Raw genomic sequence first — 25,186 nt, 5'->3', positions numbered from 1 at the left:
TCACAAAGGCGGCACACCTCCTGGGTCTCATAATATGACAATGTCAAAGAAAGGACTAAGAGTTTTTTGCCTTCTCCTTCAGAATGTATGGGGATGGGCAAATATACCCTCAGGAGCAGTTGGTCCAACAGGCAACACAGTTCTGTCAGCTAGGATATCATCAGCACTTTGAATTGCACCTAGCTGTAGCTTACAGAAGGGAGTTATCATGATAACTCATGATAACTATGGTCCAACAGAAGTTTCCAATGGTCTTCAAGAGTATGTAAATCAACAAGTTTTGAAAATAAAAGAAATATTTAAGTAAGTACATTTAATACTTTGGTGTGTTACATTTGGATGCACCAGGATGGGGGGGTGGGGATGGCCAAAGTATGCTGATTTATTATGCTTTTCACTGGGTTCTTCTAAAATTGCTTTATCTAATCCGTTTCTGGAAGTGAATAAGGAAATAAAAATGAGAGAAAGCAAAGTATAAACCATTTCCCCTTGAAGAATCTACATATTGCTTTTTTGTCACCATTAAAAATAAGACAACTTATTTCAACAATGCAGCAAATAATTTTTAATATAATAAAAACATATTTAAACAGTTCACAATTAAAGTGAAAAAATTAAAAATAAGGCAGCCATCCATGGAATGATCTCATGTGTACAAATGATTTAGAAAAGACATTAAAATTACACTTTAGTATAAGGAATCAGGTATACAGCTATGACCAGGGAACACTGCCCATAAAATCATAGCTGGTTAGGGACATAACAGAAACATGTAAAAGTTCGTATCTTTTTGAAATGGATATTCTCCTTCAAATGCTGCAGCAAGGGCTTCCCATGTTCCAAGTTACCTATGGTTCATCATAAACAGCACAGCAGCACAATTTATTGTTCAAGTTTTCCCATTCCGGTACAGCTGGATATTAAAAATTATTTTCACTTAGGATACTGGAAAATCACTTTTGAGCTTCTCTTTTCCATTGTTTCAGAAATTCCAAGACATTTCCTTTCAATTGAAGATACTGCATTTCCTTGGTATATCTGTCAAATATTGTAAACTTACATTTCTCCAGCATAGGCCAAAGATTGTTTTATGAATAATGGCAATTAGGTGACTGAATATAATGTTGCATACAGACACAATTCATAGTGAAACATTTCCACTTTTAACTCAGTCTACAACTGATGTGACTTTTGGAAGTGTTGGCATTTGTAAGAATGTATTAATGATGTACCTCTATTTAGTAATCCATGGCTTTCAGGTTTACTGGGAAGTTCAGAGTACAATTTGGATGGGATTAGTAATAAGAGTCAAGAAGAGTAGAATTAGACTACAAAAAGCAATGATTTTACATTGATTTTTAAAATCTGGGCAATCCAGATTTCTCAAATGGAGCTTTACAAGAGTATTACAAGAGATCAAATTTCTGGAATTGTGCTACATAATTTTTTTTATTCATAAGAAATTCCCTTCTCATATCTCACCACTGCTACAACACTAGTTAGCAATTAAATACTGGCAAAGTATTCAAGGCACCTTTGCTCCCACACAGGAGCAAATCAGCCCCACAAGCATTCCCTGTACTTATGATTCCCTGTGCCTTATGATGTTTATTGTGCAATAAACGTCACACATTAAGCCATTGCCTTACAAATAATAATTTAGTTCTACCTATCGAGCACAAGTCCAGTGAAGTGAAATAGGAAAGATAGAACTAACAGACTTGCTTTCACAAATTCATAAGTAAGCACTTAAAGCTGAGTCTGGCTTAAAACAGAATTCCTGAAGTTCTCTCTCAGTTACATACAATGATCAAATAATTTTTTTAAAAAAAAAATACAATTTCAACTCAAAATTTTATCCCAGAATCCCTATTCTTTTTCCAAATATTTCTATATTAATGACATTTCAATCAAGTTTGGTGACTTGTCATTTTGCCATTATTTCCCAACTTTCTAGTTGGAAGAATAGACATTCTTGTCATTTTCCCCAGCAATGGTAATTTGGCATTTTATGACTTTTATTTTCAGTCATTAAGTGTGCAAACGTGACAGACACATTAACCACCTCAATTCATGTATATCTGGGGGTTTTGTCCCATGGTTTGACAAACGTGTTTCTATTCTCTCTCCTAGCACAGAAGAGAAGAAAATTCTAAAACTGTAATATTTGAAATGCTTTCTTAGAGATCAAGTGCAACTGGCAGGTCCATTTGTGATTTACTAGGCAATTGATAGCACCATTTTATGATGCTTGGTCCACACTAGCACAGAGGATTTATCCCAGTTATTGATGATATAAATGTACGCAGCTGATAAAACACATATTGGAAAGAATAGCAGTCAATAGGTCTGTTGAGTATCAGCTTTAAAAAAACCTTTAGAAAAAGTCATGTTTATATTATTTAATGTTAAGTCCTTTCTGGTACTGACATTATGCCACCCCCCCATATTAAAAGGCAAGATTTTTTGTAATGAAAAACTGATATTGTCTATTGACGCACAACCAATAGTCACTCAATAAGTAGGAACTGCCAGTTAAAGCATAACCATTCTGAACAACCTTAACATCCACTGTCAAGGAAATATAATATGTGAGCAAGGTAGGCATGGAAAAGAAGTTTCATTAATTACTGGACTGTAAACATTTACTGAGGAAAGGAACAGATTTATCTCATGGAGAAACCAGTCCAGTAAAAACCATTTCACTCAAACACTATTTCATCTTGTTTATAAATAAAATTTTAACTATTAATGACTTTGACAATATGATTGAAAATTTAAAGTATATAGAAAACTGTGCACCAGTAATCAACATATATTTTTACCATTTAATTTTTTTTTAAGACAATGGCTTTGACAGTTTTTTTTGTAATAATTACAGTTACCTTTTTGAACCACTACGATGAGTAGAATTGTGTTCTAGAGGTGTATTGATACTCAGTTTTAACAGACTTCAGACATTTAATTCAATACAAGCTCACAACCTGGAATGATTTTTGGTAGTAATATCAGAAAGTATTACACTTTTGCTTTTGATGTTGATGTCTGATGAACAGGGCTTACCTTATTCTACTTGAAAAGCAATATTTTGTAAATAAACTAGCATTCATTTGAATAAAAATAATATTTCTTAGAGCTCAGAATAATCTAACCTTCTGCTAAATGTGGCTCTCTTCTGTACTGTCTAGCCTGTTAAAATCAAGGAACAAATGTGCTTTCATAATAATTCAATGCAAGAATCCTAGTAAACTTCTTTAATACAAATTTTGCCTACAACTTCATCCTCACAAATATTCTTCACCAGATGCCTCCTTCTAAGTCAGCCCATGCCATTATTAATGCATGAACATTTGGAAGATGGGAACAATCTTCCTGCATATTAGAAGATAGCATGATACTGTCAAGAGATCAGCTCTGAATGCTGACATACAGAATATCTGGATTATGATTTCATGATGAATTGCAAGGATCTTCCCAGATAATATCCAAGGTCCAGCTTCCCTGAGAATAGGTAGGAAGTCATAATTAAAATATCTTTAGAAAAGAGAAATTATGCAGGATTTTTAACTAGCTGTTGAAGAGTACTCTCTCTCTCTCTCTCATATTGAGTTTTCCCACAGTTTTCTTGTTGAAATGATGATCCTCTCCAACTCCTTAACATACACGGGGTGGTTACCAGGGTAAGAGAGACAGCAATACAAAAAGCAACTGACTGCTGCTTATATCAGATTGAGGGAGGGGGGGAAATGCTGGTCTTCCAAGTTTTAATGTTGGTGTCCGATAGATAAAATCAGAGGAATCAAACAACCCAGAACCAATGCAGCCACCTCCAGGCGACTGAGTCCCTTGCCTCCAGCAGATTCAGGTTTATGGCTGTGTCCCATTCCACCCACTTCGGGAAGAACATGAACTGTGGCAACGTACAGGAAAGTCCCAGCAGAGAACAACATGGCAACTCCAGTGGCATTGACTTCTGAAAGTGCCTGTTTACTGCTCTGTAAAATAAAAAAAGGCAAAATGCTGATAAGATATAAAGTTCATCCTTCCTTAAATTGTTCTTCAATGGCTATTCTACTGAAATTTCAAAAAAATATCTTTAGAAAGCATTATACCTCACCTCAAAGAATGTTCTAGAGATCTAAAATCCTCTACTACCAATGGGAAATTTACCCTGCAAATTGTTGTCAGTGTAAAAAATCTAAATGCTGACAGATGACTTATATAAAATCCATGATTTGATGTTAGTTAAAAAAAGTCAACACAAGACCAATTAATTGCATTTTGTATGCAATACTTTCACTCAAAGAACAATTCATAATCCAGCAAAAATGCTCTATTAAACAAAATGCCAAATATTTAAGCATCTGCGATACAGCTTCCCTAACAAGCATACTGATGCACAACTGGCTGGTAAATATGATTAATCTGATTATTTAAAACTGTTCATGTTTCACAGCTGTTTTACCTTGCTTAATCCCAGATAAGTTACCATTGACAAAACAGGTGCTGCTAGTGCAAAAACCAGCAAGTGCTTCCTGATTCGATTTCGTTCAAGGCCAGCATGCATAAGAAACGAGACAAGCCCAAAAGCAGCAGGTGCCTACAACATAAAAGAAATTAAATATGTAATCCTCAAGTATAAAACAAGCTGTACTCCCCTCATTTGCAAAATAGAATGTTTAGTAAGATCAAATGCCAGTAGCACATTACTGAGCCCTTCCTTAAGTTTTTCTGTTGATGGAGTATAATGTATCATCAGTATAGCACTCCCTTAATGTGAGATAGTAGAGTTGCTACTAAAATACTATAATGGGGAGGATAGCACACTTCGAGTATAATAAAAATACATGCTTTCCTCTTCCTTATAACACTATACGCCATACAGTTGAAAAAAGTTATTTCTTATTAACAAATACTTTTTAGTAAAAAAAAAATACTAAAATTCTTATTTTAATATTAAAATAATACATACAGATTATTATGATAAAAGCATCGTGGAGAGCTAAAGAGGCTGGTGAGTAGCAATCTTATTTGTTTGCATTCAGGTAATTTTGTGATTACAAACATGTACCATGGCATATTGTGAAAATACAATTTCTATGGCAGCAATCTCTAATTTAGTTAAATTAGAATGTAATTCTGGAAAATCAAAGAGATTGTTTGGCCCTGTTGCTATAACAAGAAATCCAAAATATAAAATTAGTATAGTTTCAGGCCCAGTAATTGTTCAGAATTAGCCACTATCTCTTATACAAGATCTATGTGATTCTAATCAAAATTAGCTGTATATAAAGTATCTTCTAATTACATTAAATTCATCAGTAAGAAGAATTGCTACTTACTACATGTTATTACTGGGCTAGCACAAAACTCCCACCTACACAGTACATAACTGCATACCTCTACTCCTAGATGCAATCCTAAATACAAAAGCAAACAGAAATGCTTTAAAAAGTGCACGGATATTTTTAAAGAGCTTTTGTACTTCACTGAAGTCTATGATGCCTAATAACAAATATCATTCACTGATGAAAGAAGCATGGAAAAATTTCATATTCAAAACTTACCTTATGCAGCATAATTGCAACAAATACTATTAGCTGGACACTAGTCTGAGATGTAGAAGCAGCTGCACCCAAGGCAACACCATCAGCTTAATGAGGGAGGAAGGAAAAACAAGCCACATGATAGTGAATCCATCCACTGATCAAAGAGTTAGTGGAGCTAAATTATACAAGAGTAAGTCTGTTACTTGATTCTCTTATCTTAACCTGCTCTCCCATTCCTGCTGATGGTTTTAATATTTATGTTTCGGAGTAGATCCATGGCAACAGTTTTGAATCAGGAATGGTCACATAGCCAACAGTTTTATTTAGTTTTTTGCAACATTGTGCTTTGTTGCTATGTTTTTGGTTCTTCTGGTCCCAGTGATCTAATCGAGTTGTATTTCCCCATTCAGGGGTGGTGCATAATTAGGTTCTCCTGGATTCACAGTTTCTATTCTCTGAGCAAGAACCAGCTATGATCAGGAAGGCCCTTGCATATATTCATCTGATGCACCAACTATGCCCTTTCCTGAACTGGGAATTCTTTGTCACAGTCCTTCATGGCTTGGTCACCTAACACAGAGCAAATTGTGAGTCAGTTTTGAGCTAGGCTGGCTTTTTAAACCAATATTATGAAGAAATAAATTTACAACTAATAACTTTCCTCCTTAAATTATCAGTAGATTCATTGTGAAATCTAGGTATATTAAATGTCAATTTTGCTTTACATAACTAATTGGGGATTTAAAGTTCTAAAACTCATTCTAAAAGTTGAAAAGGGAATGTATGTTTTAGGGCAGGAGATATAGGGTCTAAAAATTCAGATATATTGCTACAGTGTTTGAAACAAATGTATAAAGTAGCAGCAGCAAATTTATTTATAGTGCACTTGTAGTTAAGTACAGTACAGTAGCAAGAGAGAAGCAGTAATTCATATTATAATATACAAAAAATGCAAAACCACAATATTTTTGAACTTTACATTGTAATGGTTTTGCAGAAACAAAGTAAAAATATTTGTTTAGATTTTTTTAAAAAACTTAAAAAGATTTGTCTCCAAATGTAATTCTAGAGGACAAACATTTTTTATTAGAAATAAAGCTCTAGAAACTTAAAGCCTATAGACTGGATGACATATGTATTTTCCTATTAAAAATCACAATAGCCCTGAGCTGCAGAGAATCGTAGGCAAATATTCCTGCAGTTCAGTTTAGTCTCTTCCCTGCTCTCTTATCTCAAGGTGGACTAAACTTGGGGAGAAGAATAAAAAGGAGGTCCACAGCATTATTCCATTATTAGTAGCAGTAAGTACTGGGATAATGTCATGCAATTATAGCTTAACCCTAACTCACATAACTTGACAATACCTGCATCATTTTTTAAAAAGAAAAACATAACCAACCAATAACATTAACTTACCTGCTGCATGGACAACTAGTCCTAGTGTAGTAGTAATTTTGGAATTGCCCGACCTTGCTGCTTCTGGGTCTGAAATAATAAAGAAATCTTAGTCAAAAAGACATAAGTAAGAGAGTATGAGCAGAAACTGAAATGAAGAAACATTAGAAAAGTTAATATTCAAATAGAAGTTAATATAGGTTAAAAAGCCACTTTAGTCAAGTGATTACAGTGATGGCCTAGAAACTAGAAGAAGACTGAGTTCCGGAGGCTTTTTATATAGGATAATATACGTACACTATACACTATGCTGATACATTAGACATTCCAGGTTCTTAGGAGGAAATCGATGAATAAGAAGGCCAACACCAGCTAAAGAACTGGCAGTTATGACTTTATTGTGAACAGATTATAATAACAATTTTTCATCAAACTAAATTATCTCTATTAATTCTTTCTCAGTGCCTTTGTATCTTTCCTTCCTTCTTTCCCTTCTTCCCATTTAAGAGGATGGAATATTCCATGAAATTGAAACCTTTTGAAAGATGCTGTTTAATATTTTATTTATTTATTAAATTTATATGATGCCCACCTTGCCATCAAGTGACTCCAGGTGGCTTTCAACAAGATAAAAATGGTAATATAAAACATTACAATATTAAAGTGATACATATTAAAATTAATACAGATTAAGAAGTAAGCAATATCTAATGAGGTGGAAGCAGGATCTTTTCTTAATATACCCACGCCCCCATCAGGGCCCAGGCCAATCAGCAGACCCAGGTTTTAAGTCCCACCTGGAAGGCCAAGAGGGTGGAGGCAAATTAACATTGACAGGTAACCATTGTTAAACAGTGAAAATATCAGGCAGGAGCTTTGAAATGCAGCTGTTAGATGGAGCGATCAGAAAAGCATGGGCTCCAAATCACTTTTACATGGTTTAACAATGATTAGGTTTAGTTACTGTCAAGTAGAATGTAACTATGATTGGCAGTAGGTTAGTTATGGGTTAAAGAAATATACTAAAGATGGGATTATGTTCTCTGTGACATGCTTATTATATCAGAACACTGTGGCTTGGTGCGGAAGGCATGCCTCCACAGGTACCTGCAAAGAACCAAGCACAATGTTTCAGTGCTCAATATTCAATGTTCAAGTATTTTCTGGTTAAAATAAACCCTTTCTGCCATTTACTTTGTTTTTAGCAGAAATCTCAGGCAAATCTACTACACTGAATTGAGCCATCACAATAGTTGTTTGTTTAACCAGTTAGAAGGTTTATTTACACAAGAAAAAGAATTACTCATGGGTTTATTAAATTTCATTTAAAGCTAGAAGCTCATTTGTTTATTTTCCCAAAAATCTCTACAAATTCCAATCTCTACAATTTCTAAATTCCTAATTTCTAAAGCCCTACCTTAATGGCCATTCAGTGACAATTTGAAGTTATGATAGTGTTGAACAATGTTAGTTATGGCCGGTCCATAAACTTACAGCTGTGAAATCACCTCCGTGGTCACAATTAAAATTTAGAAGCCTACCTGCATTTACAACCATACAACAGTATGCTTCAGTTCCTCCCACCACCTATCTGTCCCTCCATTATTACCCTTTTAGCCACCCTTTATTCCATTGCCTCTGCCCTCTGCCATCCTGCCATCCACTGCTCCTGCTGTCAATTTTTGCCATCTTCTTCTTCCTGCTGCTTACAAGGTGTGTCTGACCTGGCCCTTTGCAAAGCAGCTTCTGGCCACATGAGTCCTTGTAAGACTAGGAAAGCCCAGCCGACCGCTGGATGGCCAAAAGGGCAGAGTCTGGGGAAGCGGGGAGAGATAACAGGCAGATGGGGAGTTGAAGTGGAGGCAAGAGCAGCAGGGCAGGACAAGGGTGAAGTTTTTGCCTAAGGATAGCATAGTCCTAGCCACAACCAGAACTACTACATCTGTCACAACTTAGCGGTGCAATCATGTGATATTTAACCTGACAATTGTATCACTTAGCGATAGAAATTTCCATTCCAATGAGTTGCTAAGTGAGGACTCATGTACACTATTTTCTTTCACCATTAAGGGTGTAAATTTTTGAGCAAACGTTGGGTTGCAAAATCATATGGGTGAAAATAATGTTATTTTGCTCCAAAATTCATCCCCATCTTTCTTCATATTCACAGTATCATGTACAACAAATATTTAGTTATTTGAATATTTCCAAATAATTGTTCTCGTTTTGATTGCCTATTAGAAAAACTTTGGCTTACCATCTGCAGTGTGGACGTGAGAACTGCCAATCTGATCTACCAGCAGCATGAAGACAAAGCCAAGAACAAGAGAAACACCAATGTAAGCATGTAATCTTGAATGGTCATGGTTGTGGTTATGATCATGCACATCTGGAACATCTGCTTTCTCAGATTCAACGACCTTTTGACTCTCACTGACTGGCTGGTGCTTTGCTAAAGGAAACCAAAAAGAACAGATGAAATTAGAACTGCAAAAGGCTCAATTCCTAACATGCTAAAAGTCAAATCAAAGCACTCTTTGGAACATTTTTAATTTTAAAAGTGATTAATTAGTTTTCAAATCTTGTAAAAAAAAAATTTAGAATATGATTTAAAATTGATCAGAAACAATTGTTTGATTAACATGACTTCAATATAATATAATATCTGTCTATAACATCACATAACTGTTTCATCAAATAACTGAATGAAAGTAAAAGTATATATCTGCAGGCATAAAGCAAACAGACAGGAATCTGAATTTCTAAAGGCTAGAAGTAAGTATTTTGGGCAAAATATCTTCAATGTCTAATGGAAGCCATCTTTTTATTGTATTCATTTTCTGTTTTGGCAGAGTATTTTTATGGTTCAAATCAATCCATTGTCATGTGAAAAAGTACACCCCATTGAAATATTTTCCTTTTCCAATATAGAGACATTTGATCTCCATTTCAATGATATTGATAAAGAGGATATAACACATATCATGAACGTTTACATTGTGTAGTGCATTTTGTCATTTAAATAAACAAATGTATGTGAAAAATGTAAAAACATCCCTATATTTATCACTACCTGAGTTATCTAAAATTAGGACTAGGTGCACAAGAATTGTCCAGAAAATCATCTATAAGAGGAGATTTCAAACAACTGTCAACTTGGCCAGGCCAGGCCATCTCAGCAACTTTAACCCACAAGAAGAATCATTTTGCTGAAAAAAGAATCCCATAGTTTCATGTGATCCACAAGTCTGTCTCATCACTACTAATGTTAAAGTACATAAGTCTACCATTAGAAAACTGCACAGATATACATTGGAAGTATGCCAGAAGGAAATCTTTGCTGCCCAAAAAGAACACATCAGAACAAGTTTGCTCATGAATGCCTAGACCAGGCTTGTCCAACCTTTCACCTTCCCTGGGCCACATTAGAAGATGAAAATTTGGTTTGGGCTGCACATAAAATAAAATAACAGTAACGATATCTGATCATCCAAAAAAACCATAGAAAACATAGTTAACATATTAAATTTATTTGGAAATGAAGTTAGTGAGATGTTTTTATTATTTATTATTTATTAAAAATTGTTTATTTTTTATCACTTTTTTTTATCACGTTTTTTTTTATCATGGTTTATTTTCCGGCCAAATTTTGCAAGGGGGGGGGGAGAAAGCTTGCCTGCCTCGCGCCTACCTCTCCTCCTGCAAATGGCCCGGCTGGATGAGGCAGGACTGGAAGGCAGAAGCAGCAGTGGCAGCGGTGGTGGGGGAAGAAGCGGCGGCGGCGGGGGAAGAAGCGGCGGCGGTGGTGGGGAAGAAGGGCGGCTGGGCAAGAAGCAGCAGTGGTGGCAGGGGCAGAAGCAGCGGGGGCAGAAGCGGCGGCGGGGGCAGAAGCAGCAGCGGTGGCGGGGGAAGAAGCAGTGGCGGCAGGGGCAGAAGCGGCGGCAGAAGCGGCAGCGATGGCAGGGGCAGAAGGGGCAACGGGGGCAGAAGCGGCGGCGGGGGCGGCGGCAGAAGCGGCGGCGGTGGTGGCAACAGCAGGAGGTGGCGATCTGACGGCGCCCGCCTTTTCTATTGCTGCTTGGCCTGGCACTTGCCTCGCCCCACCCCGCGCTTGCCTCTCCTCCTCCTCCTCCTCGCTGGCTCTGGCACAAAGGTTGGGGTGGGCACTGGGCCGCATTATGAGGCGACCTGGGCCGCATGCAGCCCGCGGGCCGCGGGTTGGACAAGCTTGGCCTAGACAAACACCAGGACTTCTAGAACAATGTGCTCTCAGCAGCAAGGCAAAAAAAAAAATCAAATTATTTGGCCACAGTATCAGGGCACATGTTTGGTGAAAACCAAAGGCAACATTTCACCAGACGAACATTATATCAACTGTAAAGAATGGTAGTGAAAATGTTATGGTTTGGGGCTGTTTCAAGGCCTGCGGAGATCACCATCACAAAATGCACTATGAATTCTTCATTGTTCCAGAGGGTGTTTAGATAACATGAGACCGTTTGTTAGAAAATTGAAGCTCTATCGAAAGTGAACCTTGCAACATGACTCTAAACATTCCAGGAAACCCACCATGCTGTGGGGTGATTTGAAAAAGCCTATGCATGCAAAAAACCTTCCCAGATATTGCACAGTTGGAATAACCTCCACCAGCATGGAGGAATGGGTAAAAAAATCCTCCCAGTCTATCTTGGAGAGTGATAGACAGTTATAAGAAATGTGTATTTGAGATTATTTCTGCCAAAGGGAACAATAGCAGGGATTAGAGTGTACTTATACTTCATTTATTTGGCCAAGTGTGGTTAGCTCAAGGACTTTGTCTACAATACAGAAGTACTCAGTGTACTTGCAAAACAGTGGAATACAATAATAAACACTAAAGTTTACAGATAATAAAAGAGGGAAGTAAAAAATAATAAAGGGGATAAATAATAATACTGCAGCCATACCCTACCATATAACATACATACACATTGGGGGAGAAGTCACTGTATATGAAGCAAGGTTGTGCTTACTTTTTCTACAGAATGAAATAGCATATCTGCTAATTTTTTGTTAAATAAATGATCCAAAGTCATTTTGTATAGCTTTTTGTTCAATTAGACTATCCCTCTTTATGCCCCCAGAGATGAGCCATGCCCCCACTCTCCTGGCCTTTCAGAAAGGTGTGAAAACATGGCTTGCTTTGGGCTCACAGAAGAGCAGATAGCTGTCAGGGTGGTTAGTGCCCTGAAAGTCCTCCCCCTTTCCTTTTAACATTAGTTTTTAATCATCTTTGCCTCTTTTTAAATCTTATGTTTTTATATTTTAATATTTTGTTTGTACACCGGAATTTTTATTTGTTGCAATTCCTCTGTGAGAGAGATTGGTAATTTCAGAACTTGACAAATAAATAAAATATACTTTTTGAATGAAAACAAAATATTGGTATGTCCATGTATGATAAAAAAGAAAGAAAAAACTCACAGTGTACTGTGCAAAATTTGCATTTACATTCAATTAAATTGCACAATGGACTACAAAATATAAATGGTGAAAATTTGTTATATTATCAATTATTATTAAATTAAAGATCAAATATCTGTGCGCTGAAATATGTTGAAAAAGTGGAACATTCCAATGGGGTATACTTCCTTTTTCATGTGACTGTATTCCTGGGTGGATAACTGAACAATTATGGTAATGAATAATAAGAGTCTGCTTTTAAAAGATATCCAAATAATAAGAAATACAATAAGCACAGAATTTCTTGCAATAATACTAGAAACATGCTTTGAAATGATCACTATCCTTAGATATATCACAGCATACATCAGCCATTAGGCACGGCAATTTTGCATGACTGCTCTAGTGAACTTGACAACCTGTTCTCAATCATATTCAATCTTCAAATATACCAATCAGGATATATCAAACATCAAATTTAAAATGTTATTAAAATGTGTAGCATCATTCAAAACTAAGAGAAAAGTTCAATATAAAGTATAAACAGCAGAATTTGCAGGCCTATTAAATTACGCAAATCTCTGTGTAGCATTTGCTCATATTTTCTTTTTTCACGTGACTGGACCATGAACTGAGAAACCTAGTCCAATTAATCCACTGAATTCTTTTCAAGTATAGGAAAGAAAATCTTAATTGTGTATTTGTGTTTTGAGAGCTACTATATCTGGTGCTTTGGATGGCCCCAGATTATTACCCTTCAAACAAATGCAGCTCTTTCCAGCAGTCCATCTGATGCAGGGATTAGCAGAATATGACAGAACCATGAAGAGGAAAAGAGTTAACATCTGATGAGCTGTAATACACTGATTGCTATTTGGATGCTTGTCTCTCCTGAATTACTGTGTTGAGATGCATTCTATCTATCCACATTCCATTAAGATGGAATGCAGACCTGATCCCTCCCCTTAGAACTACATAGTGTTTTTGAGAAGAAATCATGCTTATGGTTTACAGTTGCCGGGGTTATTAATTTCTGCAGAGAGTGATAAATATCAGCAAACTAAAACAATGCAAAAATATTATCCCTTTCTCAGCTACTGCTCTCTCTCCTTCACTGAATTGTTAAATATCTGAAACTATCTGTTAAGGATAAGGGTATAATTCAGTCTTCTTTTTTCTACTCTTATTTTCTTTTTGGTATTTGTTGTAGTTTTATTTTATTTTATCCTTTCAATTTGCAAACCTTAATAAAATTATTTGAAGAAAAGATGTAGTTCAGGATGCTAATAACATCATCAAATAACAGGTTAAAATAAATAACCTTTGCCCCATCCCCCAAATTAGTAAACATTGCTTAACAGTCATGAAATGTTTGAACAAAGGTTTTGAACTCAAGTTATTTACAGGGAATAACAGCCAGTAATGAGAGCCAGTTTGGTGGAGTAGTTAAAGCACTAGTCTAGAAAACCGTTGCATTTTAGTCCTGCCTATCAACAAAGCCCCCTAGGTGACTTTGGGCAGTTCAGCCCTAAGCAGCAGGCAATGGGAAACCACTTCAGAAAATAGGGAATTTCCAAGAGTCAAAAACTGACTCAAAGGCAGTCCCCACCCCACTGCACAAAGCCAGTTACCCTGGAGTTTTATGGAGGGCAAAGGAAGGGTTAGGAAAATAAATTGGGATGGTTTGATAAATCCTTTTAACTATTTTACAAATGAAATCATTATAAGCATCAAAAAATTTCTGATTTTACTCATTTTTTTAAAAAAAATCCAAGCAGTATTTCTTAAATTTATCTGAACACATACTATTAGATGAACTCCTAGCTATTTTTACAAAACATGCTTATTAAAACAAAAATACAAGCTAAAACAATATAAATTTGAAAGAAATTGCTAAACCCCAAAGTCCCCTAGTAAATGCATGTTTCTCATCTGTTTACAGGAGGCCATGAGAGTTTACAGGAGGCTATCGTAAGCTTAGATAAGTGTTTCTGTGGCCCAAATAATCTGCTATCCTCCACTGGAAAACTCTAATTTCCTGCTTATCTAAGTTCCAACAAAGCTGTATTTACTTTCTTATCAGCACTCTGTCTGTCCCTCCCCTTATCAACATGAAAAAGATTTTAAAGAGGCAATGAACTATTAAAGGCTTCACTTTTAATATACCTAAGGCCTGGCCATTTGCTGTACCCCTGTCAAGTTTAAGGAGCTTCTGGATGAAGGGATTAGCTGATAATAGCACCATTGCCCAGGGTGGGGGTGGAAACACCTGTAGAGCTGGAGAAAATGATGGGACCTGACCCTGCCACACAGCAGTCCATAACAGCCCTCAGTCCAAACTTGCCTTCAAATCTGAAGGCAGGTTTGCTAACCTCCAACCCAGTGTCCTAACCATGTAATCCAGCAGCCCTCAACTTTTTGGGCACCAGGTTCCATGGAGAAAGGCTTTCCCACAAACCAGAGGGGGCATGGTTTAGCATGCTGCCTGCATTCCGTGGATGGGACCCTGACTTGTTTGCGTGGCTCAGTTTCTGGCATGCTGCAGCTTGGAACCGATCCACAGACCAGAGGTTGGGGACCCCTGATGTAAGCCACCACATTGTAGTCTAACTTAGAGAATTTGAGACAATGTAAGCATTTGATAAAATATTGAAATTAAAGCTGATAAAACATATATAGTTGCTCAAGCAGGATAACCATATGTCATATTACGTGATATTATGATCTTCTCTAAGATATATGGGCAGGAAAATGTATTATATTTTTTTTTAAAGTATTGAGATGCTGTAGAACAGGGGTTGCCAACCTTTTGGACCCGAGGGACCACCAAACTCATAATTTTAAATCCCACGGACCAGAGACCTTGGGAAAATCCCCTAAAAAGTCTGCAAGAAATTTCCCTACCCTGTTTTTCTACTGAGTGATCATTCTTTATTTGGGATCGCAGGATACCATCCATTCCTGGGGGGCGGGGGGGGGAGGAGAAGAGACTTTTGGTTTCATGCAAGGAAAGCAGCGGAAGTCTTTCTCTCTCACAAACTCCACCAGAAACGAGTCTTTGTGAAACTTGTGCCAGCGCAGCCTCTTGAAGCAGGATGCCTTGCTGAGTCCCAAATACTCATTTCTGGCGGAGTTTGGGGGAGAGAAAGAAAGACTTTTGCTGCTTTCCTTGCGTGCAGCCAAAAACAGAAGAAGAAATGGAAAGAAGCAGCCTAGTTGCAAGGTGAGGCGCATGGGGTGGGTGAGACAAGTTCCCCCCCCCGCCCTTTCCCCTCTCCCCTCACTATCTCATGTTGTTCGCAATGCAAGCCTTGTGTTCCCACAGGCCATGTGAGTGGCACAGCCTGGTGTTCCCACGCAGCCTAGATTAATTGCTTTGGGGGTGACATTTCTCTGCGGACCACCAAAATGTTCTCACGGACCACCAGTGGTCCCCTGCCCACTGGTTGGCAACCATTGCTGTAGAAAACGGGACTCTATTACCAAAACACCTGTTACAATCAAATGTATGTAATTATATAAACTGACATAAATTTGCTTATTTTAAATACATTCGCCAATGGTATTTATTCATCTGATTTCAGCTTCTGCAATGATTCTCTAGAATTACATCCAGTTGTTAAGATTAAGTGAAGGAAATAAGAAATAGATCCGGCCCTGTCCTCTATATTCCTTCAAGCTACTACATTGTTTTTTGAAACATCTAATGTCTATAAACAAAGAAGTTGAAGCTGAATTGTGGTTGATACGAAGTTCAGTTGTTATTCAATTTGATCACATGAACTAGAATATATAGTCTGCAGGATTTCAATTTACAAATCTCTTTTAAATCATAACAATTAAGTGTAAAAGCCAGGACACAGCAAACTTGAAGAAAGGAACTAACCAAGAAAAAGCTATATAACTTCATATATAGCTTTAAATCACAATATATCACAATTAAATTTTAAAGTGCCACAGGATAAAATCTGTTTTAAAAAAGTAAAGTCCTCCTGCATTTTGCATTTAATTTTGGGGAGGGAAAAACAAATCTCTCTTCCATAGTACTCAATGTTTATAGTCTGAACCAAAACATCTGTTTTATTCCAAATTCCTTGTACCAGAATAAGAGTCATTTTCTTACCCTCCAAAAGATCTTCATAAAGTGCATGTACTCCTTCAGGCACAATGACAGCCAAGGCAGTTCCACAAAGGAGCCCGGCGCCAAGAACTGTAACCAGTTTTAATCTTTCCTGAAAATAAAAGGTAAAATAATTAATTAAAGGAAATTTGAAGATAAATGCTGTTATGCATGTGAGTGTGGATACATGTTTGTGTAATATATATGGAGAAAACAGTCATATTCATTTCCAGTGCTTACTTTAATGGTGGATAACTTGGAACTGGAAAAGGTCATGGACCCCTTTGCTATCAGACCTTTGAACCATACTGTATTTGTTCTCCCTATAAAACACTCCCATAGTATTTTAGACATACTATGTATTTGCTGTTTATTAATTAAGCCTTCATTGACAATTCCATATGGTTCACTGTCTTGTTTCCACTCCAACACAGACAAAAAATAATAGGTCTCTTTTCATTATCCTCATCCTGAATAGAAAGAATAGAAATGTGGATGCCTACTTACACTAATAAAAGAGAATAAAATAAAACACAATAATTTATTGTTTCTAAGTACATTATCTGAACTGAGGATTGTTTTACATTGATATTTGCATAACCTGTTTGATTCTTATTCCGGTAACATGACACATTTCAAAAGATAACATATATTTTAGCCTATAAAGTATAAGCACCAGTTAGCTTAATGACAATGAACTGTCTGTCAGAAAAGACAGGTCTCATATTTTTAAAAAATAATCTAAAGTAAAACATTTGATCATATGAAAGATCAACATAATCCCAGCCTTTAAAGATGAAGCAGACATTATTAAAAGTAACAAGAGCCAGATTTTATGGTTTACAATAATATACACAATCCACAAATGCTCTTGGAATGCTGTGTTCAAGACATCTGATGCTATTATATTTTATTAAGGAAATTATACAATGCAAATCTATGTGACACATGCATTTCACACTTTCACAATGAGCTGTTCACATTATCTTTTCACTTTACATATAAAATCTAGCATTAAACTTTTTTTTACAAATGAAGGGTGCTCACAGTAGACTGAGAGTCTCTTGATTGTGACAGCATAGAAATAAAATTGATGAAGAAATATATAGCCTAATTAATTCTGAAAATGCATGAATGCTACTCAAAGAACTGGACAGAAATTTTCTAATTTGCATTTAAGAAAACAAATTTAAAAATATTTTATTTTAGATCTGTTTAGCTATTTACAGGTTCTTTGATTTAAATCATTCTGAGATTTTCACATTTTCAAATCCTTACAGCAATTTCAGTTTAAAAAATTATTTTTTCACATTATTTGGAAAATAACCTATTTTCTCTAAGCAGGCAGACCTGATGATCACCCACAAGTATTAAGTATAGGTAATAAGTCAAATGACCAGGCATTAGCTTGCAAAAGTTTGAAGCATGCAAGTAAGTTTACATGTTTCTTTTTTCTGTGAACAAAGTATTTTTACAGGATAGAACAAATAATATACCATAGCTAAAACTTCTTCCTCAAGCTATTTTAACCTGGCATTCTGTTTTGTTATTTTTATACGTACTACCAGTATACACTTCCTGCTTATTCAGTGACAGTTCCATAGGCTTTACTGGACTTGAAGTTTACTTTTGAATTGTGCAGTAAATGAAATTGCATCTGGCTTCCATTATTAAAATAAGTTTTATGTTTGCAGATATCTTTCTATAACCAGAATATTTTTTTATATCATGGGCAGGATGTTTTGGCATCATGTGCACAATTTGACTACAATGACAATATATAGAGCTGCCTTTGGCTTGCCAAATCTTTTAAAATATGTTGGAAAGTATTCCTTCCAAAATGCAGAATATTTTTACTACGTTGCATATAAATAAAATGCGGGCATGTATTTTTTTTTCATACACTCACTTTTAAATGCACATATGCAAGAGATCAGATAAAAACAACTGTGAAATAATGTTTCTTTCTTCAAGTTTTAGCCAACAGTACTGAAAAAAAGAACAGGGGAATAATCTGAAAAAAACAACAACCAGGGTTTTGCATACAGCAAAATGATTTCTTATATCAAATTTTAAAAGGACTTCATTCCCTCAGACAATACTCTTGCATTCTTCCGCACACCCTGGAAGGCAGGTGTTCAAGACCTTTCCTTACCTCGGAAAAGTTGACGGCCAAAGGGATGATCCCCGCCACGTAGCAGCCGATCAGCATAGCGAGGGAGAGCAAACTGATGGATAAAAAATCATCCATGGCCGGCTTCTCCTCCAGGCTCAGCGGCTCAGCAGGGGAATTCGCCCTCGCGGCTCCGAATAAAGCCACATGGGCCAAGCACCTTGGCCGAGCTTCTCAGCGGCAGACAAGCGGGGCGACCACCCCGTTTTCGTGCAAAAAGGGAAAAAACTAAGTGCTCAATTGCTTTGTTGCCGAAACTCACGGAAACCTCCGAAGAGGCCGCTTTTCAAAGTCCCGCTCCGGAGTCCGCCTTCTCCTTTTCCCCTCAGCTGGGCTCCCACTCAGCTCAGGCAGGGGGCTCCCCCCCTTTCTTCAGAGGGAAGGCAGGCAGGCAGGCGAACCAGGCCTCATTACCGAAGCTCAACTCCTCCTCAGCCAATAAGGAATTACACCCATGGAAACAGAAGGCGGGAAGAAAACCCGCCTGCCCTTTCCCCGTCTAACCCGCTATCAACTCTCATCTCCCTCCGATAGCGCCGTAAAGGCCAAGTGGCAGTCGGGGCCCTCCACTTCCTCTCCCCTGCTCAATTTCCGGGAGACTTGGCAGTTGAAGGGAAACGTTATAAAGTCCAGGTTTACTTGTTCTTTCCCTTCCGGCCCAATTTAAGATGGCCGATTTAATAACGCCAGCGTGCTATTATAAAGTCTGGTAGCAGCGACGCCCTTATCAAAGAGGGACGCCAGATGAGAACTTCCGTCTCTTTTTTTTTTTTTTTAAAAAGGAGAGTCTGTGTGGGGAATCTCGCGGGACAAGCACAGAGGCCTCTCTAGCTTCTGAAACCGGAGAGCGAAAGCAACGGCATCTCTATGATTTCAACCCGCGGTGTGGGAAGGGTGGCGTGTGTCTTTCGTGTGACGCACGAAAGCCTTGGGTGCCCTGCATCCGGAGCCGCGATGCATTGTGGGAAGAAGCGTCGTGGGGAGTTTGTGCTTCGCGCCCGAGCCAAACGGAACGAGTCGCCATGGTGAGTCGAAGGAGATAAAGCGTGAGCGGCTTTATCAGGCTGAGGCCTGAAAAGGCGGGCTGACATTATTTGCCAAAAAATTAAAATAAAAGAAAGGGGGAGGGTTTCCACGTGAATAAAACAGCTTCGTTTCGTTACTCCTTTTGCACTGGGCCTGAGGTGGCCATGGCGGCGGTGGGAGGTCGGCCAGTTGACTGGGATTCCCCCCCCTCTTCCCCCCCCCCTGTTTTTTCTCTACAATATTTCCAGCATTGGGACAGAAGGACCAACCCGCCCTCGGGAGGGATGTTTGGGGGGGGGGGCTACTCGGAAAGGCGATGCCCCCGTCGCATCCAACTCCGGACGGAGTTCCCCATAAGACTTTCTTTCCTCCCGCCTCCCCTGGCCTGCCTTGTATTGGCCAAACCCCCCCAAAAAAGGCCCGCCTTGAGCGGAGAAGAGAAGTAACGGTCCCCTTCAGGGGATGTATTGGGAGGTTTCATCGCCTGTTTTTTTTTTTTAATAATTTGAAAGTGAATTGTAGAAAAAACAATCATAAAGCAATTCCGATGATAAAACGAATAGGAGTAGTAACAGTTGAATTAATATCGGAAGGGCTTTATGTTTTTTTAAAAAAAATCTTAATTGTTCTGGAAAAATTAGATCGAGAACCAGGTCAGAGGCCTGTGGCGGAAAGGCGGGGGTGTGAATCTTCCCTAGGATGTATGCATCAGAATAAAGCTACATTGGTTTCTGTATGTAAGAAATGTATGTAACAAATGGTGTGTGCGTGGGCAGGAAGAAAAATATTTGCATTTGACAGATCTAACTTTTGTTGATGCCCTTTTAAGATTGTTGTCTTTCCTTTTCAGTCTCACACAATTCTGCTTGTTCAGCCTACCAAACGACCCGAAGGCAGGACTTATGCAGATTATGAATCTGTAAATGAATGTATGGAAGGTAATTTTTTAAAAACTTTTAATTGAATTTTTAAAGGGCAGTTCATTCTTAAAATGAGCTGATGCATTTGAAGGAAAATAGCTAATAAGTCTCATACTCTCTTGTACCATACAGGCAGCCCTCATCTTACTACAGTTTGTTTAGTGACTGTTCCAAGTTGCAACAGCACTGAAAAAAGTGACTTATGACCATTTTTCACAGTTACAATCTTTTCAGCATTCCCATGATCATGAGATCAAAATTCAGATGCTTGGCAACTGGTTCATATTTATGACCGTTACTGTGTCCAAGATCAGGTGATCGATCGCCCTTTGCGACCTTCTGACAAGCAAAGTCAATGGCGAAGTCAGGTTCACTTAACTGGGTTACTAACTTATCTGAAGTGATTCCCTAACATCTGAGGAAAAAAGTCATAAAATGGGGCAAAATTCACTTTAAAAATGTCTTACTTAACAGAAATTTTGGGCTGAATTGTGGTCATAAATCAAGGACTACCTGTAGTTAACTTCAGAGAGCTGCTTCAAAGTGCTTAGAAACACTGGTTTAGAATCAGATTGAAAGTATTGCACAACTGTAAAGCCTGTACTTTTTATTAGATTAATGAAGCAAATGTCATTGGTGATTCTTGCTGTAGCAGTTTGACCTAAGGATATCTTATGAATCCCAATGCCTCTCAGCTTTGGGCACTATAGTCAGTGATGCAGAATAATGAAGCAATATCTAAATTAGATATTTAGTTAGGTCCACCCCTTACTAAATGAATATTGAAAAGTTTGATTCTGTTAATAATTTAATGAAGAAGGTTGAAAGTGAATAAATCTAGTATCTTACTTTTCTTACAATTCTTATACAAAATTGTAAAGGTATTTATATTTATCCACTCAACTAATAAGTGAATTAGCATTTATTTATAGGGTTAGCATATTTCTTCTTGTTGCTTGTATGTTTTTCTTAACATTCAAGTACTCTGACAACTAGGTGGCACAAATGTGTAATGTAACTGCTAAACATCATCCTTTTCTTTTTTTAGGAGTCTGTAAAATGTATGAAGAGCACCTGAAGAGAATGAATCCTAACAGCCCTTCCATTACATATGATATTAGCCAGTTATTTGATTTCATCGATGATTTGGCTGATCTTAGCTGCCTTGTGTATGTATCATATAATTTCAATTCTACAATTTTACTGCCGTATATATTCTGGTTTGCACATATGTAATTAGACTTTTAATGTTACTGATCTGTGCTTCTGCCTCTTGAATTAATATGTGAGAGATAATGAGTGTATTACTTTGTAAATATGTTTTTGAAACAAATATAATTTATCTGATAGTGCTTTGGTTATCTAGAAAGTATTTGTCAAATTAATATCACCACCGCTCTCACAAAATTTTCATTTACCATTGTAGAACCAATGCTTAGGTACTGTAGTTTATAATTTACTATAAGCCTAAAATTAGCTGACAGTGAAGTAAAAAATTCTGATTTGGATTGCATTCGGTATTAACTGGTTAGAAGTATTATCAAAATACCAGAATTCCACTGTAATGTAGTGGGAAGTATTACTTGCTGCTGATGGTTAATGGACAATATTTTTTTGCACTTTTGATTCCTGGTGACTGCCTAGGTTAATCCCTGCAGTTTTCTTGACCAGTTTTTTGTGTGTGTGTGTGTGTGGTGATGGTGGTGTCATTACTTCCTTCCCAGGGCTGAGAGTGAGTGATTGGCCCAAATAGAAGTACATCTATAATGTATAACTTTCTGCTGTGAGATAAAAAGTACTTTTGATGAGACTCATCTCACCTTATATATGTTTTATAAGTACAATCTAATGGAATGTTAACAGTTCTTTATTGAATATTGAATATATTGAATCTCAGTATAAAGCAACAAGTATCTGAACAATGGAATTATTTAGGAATATGTTGGTAGGTATTTTATATTGTACTGATTCACTGGTACACTTTTATGAGGGAGTTGTTTTTATGTGCTACTTTAAAAATGGCTGATATAACAGTGCAAAATATTATAAAGGCTTAAAAAGAAAAGATTTCCCAGAATGATGAAAATTGTGTAGTATTATCAGCTGAAGGAAAAAAATCCCCTGGAGAAGATGTATCATATTTGAGACTTTTACTTGATCATTATATTGAAGTCTTCCAGTGTGGATATTTGGACTAGGTACTCTGAGATACTTAGATTTTAGCCAACTTCATATTGAAGGAGGCATTTCTTAGCATATATCTTTTAGTAGACCTGTACAGCAATCTGGATTCAGAGGAGAAAAAGCTGATTTGAAGGGCAAACGTCACAGCTTTTGAAATCTTAAAATAAGGCTAGCTTATTTAAGGACTTTCTGACAGGTATAAGCAATAACATAAGTGTCCTTGCAATGTACAATCTCCTTTGTGCCAGGTTTCCAAGTCCCAGATTGCTGTACAGTCCTATTCTTTACTTCCTTAAAGTGCAACTAGTCCATTAATTTGAGTGCAGTTGTTCACCGAAAGCCAGTGCATAGACAAAGTATATGTATTCAAGAATGGTATATAATTTATATTTTTTTCGGTCTTACTCTAAATCAGTGGAAGTTTCCAAACCAGGTTCAAGATTTGTAACATGCTAGAATAATGTTATTTTCATATTATAATAGCATGCATAATCACAGCGAGGTTATCTCTTGGAGGAGCAACAACTTAACACTGCAAATTTGAGCATCTATATTAAGGTCAAGGCAGCATAAGGATTTTCCTATTAACAAAGAACCAAGCTTTACTTCCCTTGTTGAGCATCTAACATCAGTACTTCCATTTTACCTGTAGTGAAATAGGTTTTTTAGTCCTAGACCTCTCCATTATTATTGTTTCAAGACTTCTATTGTCTTACTGGATTCTCTTGTGAAGAAGTAAAGTTGGGTGTCATCAACATATTGGTGATACTTTATTATGAACTTCTAAGCAACATCACCCATTTAATTAGAAGATTATGGAAACCATGGAGTAATCTTTTGGAGTGTACTAATTGCTACCTCCAGTGCTGTGATAGTAGATCTTTCAAAATGCATTCCCTTGTAAAGACAACAACTGTTAAAAAGTACTTTAAGTTCCTTAAATGATAGCTAATATTCTGATTTTTCTTTTCTTTTTTGTCGTTGAGTGTTTAGATTTTAGAAGCCACCAGAGGGCATGCATGTCATATTGCCGATTGCCCAGAATTGTATTTTACAGATTGGGCAAATAAATATATAAAGACTTGTATATGACTTTTAAGTAAACAAATATGCATTCCTCTGTAGCCATAATTGTCTAAATGATACATCCAATACTACACATTTTATGACATGCTATACTATATTGATAATATATGTCTACAATAAAATTCAAAGAGCTTAAACTTTTTTTTAAAAAAGGAGTAAAAGTGTTGATTTAAAAATAAAAACAAACATTAAAAATTGTTACCTAAAATATGTAATATTTTATTATATATTGAAATAGAATGAATATAGTGTATGCTTAATTTCTGCGTAAACAGTTACAGAATTGCATTCAAAAAAATAATGGTTACTTCAGAAACACAGAATAGTTTTTGGAAACGAAATTCCAAAATGTTGAGAATTACTGGTTTTAAGAAAATGTTTTGCAGAAATGTATGATGAAAAGCAATATGAAAAATATTAACTGATCTATTTTTTTTCCTACCAGCTATCGTGCTGATACTCAGACATACCAGCCGTACAATAAAGATTGGATAAAGGAGAAGATTTATGTTCTTCTCCGCAGACAAGCTCAGCAAGCATGCAAATAATGGGGCACTGAGGGAGGGTGTGGACATCAGGTGTGTACAGCATTCTGTAGTGAAAGTCTTGTATTGTAGTCCACTGTTCATTTTTATAAACCTATGACTGAGTCGGAACTGTAAGAGACTTGTTCAATTCCAGAAGAAAATGTCTTTTACATTTGATTTTTGATTTTTAATTTTTCACTTTTCTTAGTTTATTTTGTTCAAGCTCCTCAAGATTATTCACATCTCCTTTGCCACCATTGCTATATGTACTCCTCAGAGAACGGGAGATCAATAGTATTACTTGGAGGCAGTGAAAAATCATAGTGAAAAATAAAATAAATGCTCTTTAGTTAAACATATTGAGTGGTGGTTTTATAAGCTGGATATATAATATGTAGATAATTTATTTTTAAAAAAACCCTTTTAATGCATTTTCCAGTTCATACTGAGATTCTGAGTTCACACATTAAACCAGATTGGGTGTAACTAAAATTTTGAACTAACTTTACACAACATATTACAGTATAAACCAGGAATGGGCAATCTGTCACTTTTCAGCATTCTGCACTGCCAAATTTTAGTGATAAAATTGTCACATTTGGGATCTCCCTCCCCCATTTTTAATAATTAGAATTAAAATGGATGAAGCTTTTGGATTCCTTTTCTGCTGTTGCCCTTCCTCCCCTCTAAACCAATCCAAAATTCATATTTTTGGAGTTGATTGTACCTAAGCTTGGCAGTTTACTACGATTTAAAGATGGAAA

At 36.8% G+C, this 25,186-nt stretch overlaps 2 protein-coding genes across 3 annotated transcripts; one reads left to right on the top strand and one right to left on the bottom strand.

The window, feature by feature from the left end:
• Positions 1-541: 541 nt before the first annotated feature.
• On the bottom strand, positions 542-19,272 carry SLC39A9 (solute carrier family 39 member 9). 2 transcript variants are annotated; one of them, XM_026708850.2, is made up of 7 exons: positions 18,662-19,272; positions 16,510-16,618; positions 9,202-9,396; positions 6,966-7,034; positions 5,568-5,653; positions 4,466-4,600; positions 542-3,995 (listed from the first exon to the last, which is right to left on the bottom strand). In XM_026708850.2, exons 1-7 carry the CDS (start codon positions 18,755-18,757, stop codon positions 3,765-3,767), a joined length of 921 nt encoding a protein of 306 aa, XP_026564635.1. In that variant the 5' UTR covers positions 18,758-19,272; the 3' UTR covers positions 542-3,764. The 2 variants fall into 2 exon arrangements, with proteins under 2 accessions (XP_026564635.1, XP_087777840.1); XM_087921714.1 differs by lacking the exon at positions 18,662-19,272 and adding an exon at positions 16,747-16,757.
• Positions 19,134-24,777, top strand: ERH (ERH mRNA splicing and mitosis factor). Its single transcript, XM_026708837.2, has 5 exons — positions 19,134-19,217; positions 19,462-19,704; positions 20,556-20,643; positions 21,674-21,794; positions 24,341-24,777. Exons 1-5 carry the CDS (start codon positions 19,134-19,136, stop codon positions 24,441-24,443), a joined length of 639 nt encoding a protein of 212 aa, XP_026564622.2. The 3' UTR covers positions 24,444-24,777.
• Positions 24,778-25,186: the final 409 nt, after the last annotated feature.

The sequence above is a fragment of the Pseudonaja textilis genome, chromosome 1 (assembly GCF_049901715.1).
Source record: "Pseudonaja textilis isolate UNSWEBS1 chromosome 1, rPseTex1.2, whole genome shotgun sequence".
Lineage (NCBI taxonomy): Eukaryota > Metazoa > Chordata > Lepidosauria > Squamata > Elapidae > Pseudonaja > Pseudonaja textilis.
Note: the sequence above shows the minus strand (reverse complement) of the source record. Positions and strands in the feature narration are given on the sequence as shown.